Below are 6000 nucleotides of genomic sequence, written 5' to 3' on the forward strand. Positions count from 1 at the left end.
AAAGTATATAGCAAACTAATATAGTAGTATGTGTATATACTTTATAAGTAAATGAGTATCAATATATTGTAGTGTATGCTCAAATATTTCATTATAGGGTATATGATCAAAAAGTTGGGAGACATCTTAGTGAGCGATCACAAAAGTAATAATATTTGGTAGTTATGGGGAATTTGAGATGCCTATAGAACATCCAGGCACTAATTTCTCATGGGCAAAAAGAGTCTAAATCAGACAAGAGTGTCCAGTAGAACTTTCTGTGATCATGCAAAATGTTCTAAAGATGTGCTGTCCAGTAGGGAGGCCAGTAGCCACGTATGGCTGTTGAATACCTGAAATATGGCTAGAGCAGCTGAGGAACTGAAATTTTCAACTTTGTTTAAATTTAATTTATGTATGTTTAAATAGCGATGTGTAGCTAATGGCTACCATGGCGGGAAGCACTGATCTAAAACTTTGAAGGAGACCTGGGCCCTCATTAATTGAGTGCTTTCACTGGCTAAGCATTTTACCTACATTTTTAAGCAATTTAATGATCCCATCTACCCTCTGCAGTAGACAGAATTATAAAAGAAAAGAATAAATTCTTCCTTACTCTATCCTTCTGATGGTTAAAGTTCATATTGTGTGGAAGAATATACTTGCTCTGAAATCTGTATGTGTGCTTTCTAAATATTCTCTATTGGTGGAGATTTATGCATCTTTCACTGACAATTTCATATTATTCTTTCAGGTGGTTTGCGCTGTTACAGATTCAAATATGTATTATTTTAATACTTTATAAATATGACTGTAGTCTTCTGGACCCATTACCAAAACAGGTAAGTGTTTTTGGAATTTTGAATACCATGGCTTTCAAATGTGGTATAAATTCTAACCCCTTAGTTTTAATTACTAGAGATGAGCTGCTAATTTCCTCACCTAGACTTGATTTTAACGGGGGTCTTACATGAAACCAGACTGAGAAGATAGCCCCTTAATTCCCTTACTTCCAGGTCTAATGTATGTGCCACAGTGTCACAAGACGGGGACCAAATAGCAGTGTTTCCACCATTTACAGTGTTAAGGAGCTCCTCAGTGAATTTACCAATTTTGACCCTGTTCCCTGTGCTAAATAGACATGGCCTTGATGTTGGGCTTGTTTCCCTAGAGAGGCACGTCTGTGAGTCCAAAAGTGACCCATCAGTTTTGGAGGCAAGTCATAGCCCTTGGTCCATTTGGGAAGCAATACCATAGCAGAAAGCAGCAAAGACAGGGAGCAGAAGTAAAGACAGTAAACAGAAGTGAAAAGACCATGACCTTATTCCTTCCTCTGACCATTCAATATTCTAGTCATTTAACTCCTCTGTGTTTCTACAGGCCTGTTCTCCTAGACCAGTGGCTTTCAAACTGGGGCAAGCATCAGAATGACCTGGGGAGGTGGGGGGCATTTTAGAACACAGAATACTGGGCCCCACCTCTAGAGTACTTGATCTAGGATATCTAGGGAGGGACTCAGTAATTTGCATTTTTAACCAATTTCCAGTGGTGCTAATGCTGCTGATCTGGATAACACACTTTGAGGACCACTGTCCTAGGTGATAAGGGAAAGTTCAATTGATTTCAAATGTTTGGAAGTCATTTTGAAGATTCTGGATAAAAGGTGCTGTTTCAACTGAGGATGGAGCTCAGAAATCAAGCATTGCAATTTCAGGGCTATTCACATGGCATATTGTGCTTTGATTTACTCTTGATATAATAAGGCTAATGTATGGAGGGATAAATAAAACTCTTGGGTGACATTTCAATAGAAATTATGTAAGTGCCTAAGTGACACAGACAATGTTGTATTACTCATAAATATGCACATTTCGGCACTTTCCCCTGATTTCTTTTGCACTTCTATTTTGAGTACAAGTAACTACCAGGATGAAAAGCCCTCAAAATCCTACCATGGACGGGAAATCAAAAAACCCGTCACAAAGGTTCTTAGCACGTATGGTTTCATTGTCAAAATGAAGATCAGGGCCAGGCGTATACTCCCCAAATGCTAGTTCCTGATCCACTGAGTTAGATGTCACAGTTTTGCCCAGGACTGATTCCCCCTCCAAATATTTTACCACCAGTGAGAGGACATGAGAATCCTTATCAGATTAGAAGGAGGACGTTTGTCCAAACCCCGTAACACCTAAGCCTAGAGGTCTGTAATTTTGACCAGTTCCTTAGGCAAGATTTTGCCCAGTCCTTTTTCCTAGCTAAGAATTCCATTAGTTATATTTATCATACTATTCTACACACATCCTATTTCTGTTTTGACACTACTAAGAACATTTTTGGGAGAAATATCTCAAAAAAAGAAATGTTATCTCAGTTTAGAAAAAGTATATGTCTAAGTGAATTCTCATGATCTCAAGTGGCATTTCACGTCACAATTCTCATTCTAGAAAGAGATCGATTAAAATTATTTAATTATTGGACTTATTTTAATTAATTGCAAAATGAGGTGATCAAGAAAATGAAGGAAATGGCCTTCACAGTACCAGGCTCTTGTAGAGATGGGAGGGGATGGGTTGCCAGGGCATGTTCTGAACACTCTTTTGTCAAGTACAAGGGCATCGCTGGGCTTGGAAATCAGCTTCCCCGAAGAAATATACTTGTCGTAGTAGCAAAAATCAAATGCTAGAATCCCCAATTTTAATTTTTCAAAAGCCCTGTGCTTTATTTTACCTCAAAGAGTCTTAGAAAATTAATTTCAGCTCTCATTGAGAAGCAAACAATGAGCTTTACAAGATCTGTGACTGGGGAGCAGTGTCCAGATACTGACAATGAGAGCTATTCGTTTGGGGCATTTATAAGACCAACTTCAATTGTCTTGCCAAAACAAGCACAATTTTGCTAACACTGTGGAGTTTTTCTCATCCCGTTGGTTGGCTTTGTTCCATTTTGCCTTTTGGGGGGTCACGGATCCTTAAATAATCTCACAAAGCCTATGGATCCCTTTCTAGAAAAGAACATAACTTTCCATACACACAAATTTGTCGTTGCATCTTCAAGGAGTCCCTGGTAACCCTGCAACTCATCCTCTTAACTCCCCTAAGAACGTCCTTATTAAGAAGCCCATTCTATGCCTTGTTGTGTTCAAACTTGACCATAGACTGAGGATTTAAATTGGACTGATTACCATTTCCTTGCTCTTCACTATCCCTCAGCCCTCAAGGCTGAGAACAGGTTGCAAATGTTCTGTTCCTTGAATGGAAGGCTAAAAAATGATGCCTGACATTTTGAAACGCATCAAGCAAATACTTCCACTCTTTCAAATCTAGACTCTGTACCTTTTAGAGATCATCACCATTGAATAAACCTTTGGTCTAATACTGTTGGCTTATGTCTCTTGATGTCTGTATTTCTTCTCCATTTCTGCTTTTAGAGTTCTCTCCACTTGATAGGTGTCCAACAGCCAGAAGGACAATGCCACATTGAATTTAAACAAAGAAAATGACATCGGTCGGGCCTAAGGAGGGCCAGGGCCTTCTGGAAGAGTGATTGCCCCCATCCACTAGCCTGGAAGCATCTAGACCTGAGCTCTACTGCTTAACTTTGTTTTAGGATTTAATTCAAGAGAATGTCGAAATGGTAGGTGTGTTTGGTAATGTAAGAGTAGACCCAGAATCAGACATCACTCTCACTGACATAGAGACCTGAAAAGTGGTTTATAGAAAATGTTTAAATGATTAAAAAAAAAGAGGCGCTTGTTAAGAAGTTGTAGTTTGGTTTCATGCATAACTGTATTAAAACTGTAAATAGAAATAATGCCATTTGAATGAAAATTTGAGTAAATTGTGAAGGCAACATACTTAAATTTCTATTTTGAAAAAGGCTAAAAGTCTTCGACTCTTAAAAAAATGTTAAACGATAATTTCTGGAAATTTTCTACTTTTCTTATATGATCCTTAAGTGGCAATTGGAATTCTTAAGCTATAGTAATAGAATTCTTTATGGGAAACATGTCTAGTACTGAAAGGGTGGGTGAAATGATAGCTTTCTAAGACCTGGAGCATGTCTTACACTCATTCTGTGCTCAGCTACACCTAGGGCAGCACTCTCTATAAGGTTTATTCAGTAAAGGTGTGCTGACTGATATATTGATTTGTATTTTAATGAAGGTGAAAGCACTCTTTTGATCGAAGGTGTTGGTAATTATGGGTTAGGACGTAATATTTTTGTTAATGTATAGAAACAGGAAGAAAATGATGTCAAGGCCAGTAACAGCATCTGAACCGATTACTTAGGACTTCTACCTGAAATGTGTACTATGAAATCCTGAAAAGAAATCCTGTGATGTCCACGGGAAATTTGTGATGCTAGTAATAGAGCGATCGGTGATGTCATGATGTGACTTCTATTCAGTAAAATGCTGCTTGCCTCCTTTATTTCACAATAAATAAGCTTTGAGTGCACGTTGTCCTCTGGATTATTTGCTCCCCTGTGCTAGAACTACCCTGCGGAGTTGATAATGACTGCTTACTCATCTATTTCCTACCAATGAGCGGATGACTCCCTAGGAGAAAATTAAGTACTCTGGAGTGCATTAACTCTTCCAGACTAATCCAGCGATTCTGAAGCTTAGCTCCCGGCTCGCAGCTTAGCTTAAGCAGGTTTGGGGTCCGGAGACAGGAAGGGCTGACGGAAGCAGTGTAGAAGTCCACAGCAGACCTGAGCCTTGCAGACCAAACGTGGCAGGCTCTGCTAAAAATGGGGGGAGTGTTCTTAGGGCACACTGGGCCTCCTGAACAGCTGAGGCCCACAGCGAAACACTGTATTTGCCTATAATGTACACTTCAGCTGAATTTGTAGCCACTCAGGGCTAGTGTTTATCTCCATATTCTTGCTGGGTAAGGATGAATGTTAGCTGACAAGCTTATGCACTTTAAAAAAGGATGTAGACTCAGGAGATCTGTTGACCATAAAAATGATAAAAATAAAATAATGGTAAAAGAAATACGCTTGGAGGTCCCGTATCTTTTTATTTCCCTAGGCTGGGACTCTATATTATAGATCTAAATCACTGCTCTCTCCAGGGTAGAGTTTAAATTAGCTGGCTCTCCCTTTCAGCGGGGTGTATTCAGAACTCAGTATTGCCCTCTTCCGGTAGGTTGGGCGTTCAGCTGTGGCAGTGGCTACATCAGCTGTAGTGAGAACATAGCCTCCATGTTGTCAGCCATTGTCCAAATTTGTTTCTTTTAGGCCTCAACCAACCAACCAAACCTTTTGCCATTGACCAAGAGTCTATGTATATTATTACCTCAGCCTATTTCTGCCTCCACACAAAGAACACGGCCGAGTGTACTGCTCAAAACGCTGGGAAAGCTTCCCCTCACCGCTGTCTTTTAGGGGCATCCCTGAAGGTGGCTGAGTGGGGTAGAAGTCAGTTCGTTCCATCGTATCAAGCCGATCTATATGTCATCCAAGCCTGTGATTTGTTTCTCTTCTGTCAGCTAGTCATGCCCAATGGGCCAACGGTGTGAATCGAGAGAGATACATCGGCAAAACACAGGTAAGTGATGGAGTGTTATGTAATTGACTTCTGGTCCTGTTCCAACCTGATCCCAAATGTATCCTAGCCATTGTATAATGGGTTGCTGCCAAGCCCACCTGATATTTTACTTCATAAATAGAACAGTACTCAGCTCATCATGGGAAGTCTGGTCGAGTATTCACTCGGCACGTTCAGGCATCAGAGACTGAGCAGTATGTCGGGAGCTGCTTTTCAAATGACAAATGGTTTTCACCTGCAGAAGGCATGCTCATGCTCTGGAATCCTAAAGATATATCCATCTATCTATTGGCCCATCACCACTGGGAGTCGTAGTGCTTGAAGTGGAATCAGAGCTTGAAGATGCTCCCGGGGAGCTGACAGGGGAGGCGAGAGTAATCTTTGCTTGCAGTTGATGAACTTGAAGGCATGTCCTTGTAGGGTGGCCTTGCATGGAGGCACAAGATGGCAGAGTCCTTGTTGTTTGG

The 6000-nt window shown here is 40.5% G+C and overlaps 1 protein-coding gene across 2 annotated transcripts in view; it reads left to right on the top strand.

Annotated features, from left to right (window-relative positions):
* The window catches only part of LOC106973997 (24-hydroxycholesterol 7-alpha-hydroxylase), a 93869-nt gene extending 88514 nt beyond the window's left edge, over positions 1-5355 (top strand). The window contains exons 11-13 of one of the 2 annotated variants that reach the window (XR_008298576.1): positions 734-821; positions 3407-3612; positions 5224-5355. Coding sequence is in view for 1 of the 2 variants with exons in the window: in XM_015071172.3 (XP_014926658.1) it covers positions 734-821; positions 3407-3478 (160 nt within the window). In the remaining variant the exon portion in view is untranslated. Of the gene's footprint in view, positions 1-733; positions 822-3406; positions 4437-5223 lie in introns of those variants that run through there. The other variant, XM_015071172.3, reaches the window with a different exon arrangement.
* The last annotated feature ends 645 nt before the right edge of the window (positions 5356-6000 follow it).

This window comes from Acinonyx jubatus, chromosome B2, assembly GCF_027475565.1.
Source record: "Acinonyx jubatus isolate Ajub_Pintada_27869175 chromosome B2, VMU_Ajub_asm_v1.0, whole genome shotgun sequence".
In the NCBI taxonomy this organism is placed as follows: domain Eukaryota; kingdom Metazoa; phylum Chordata; class Mammalia; order Carnivora; family Felidae; genus Acinonyx; species Acinonyx jubatus.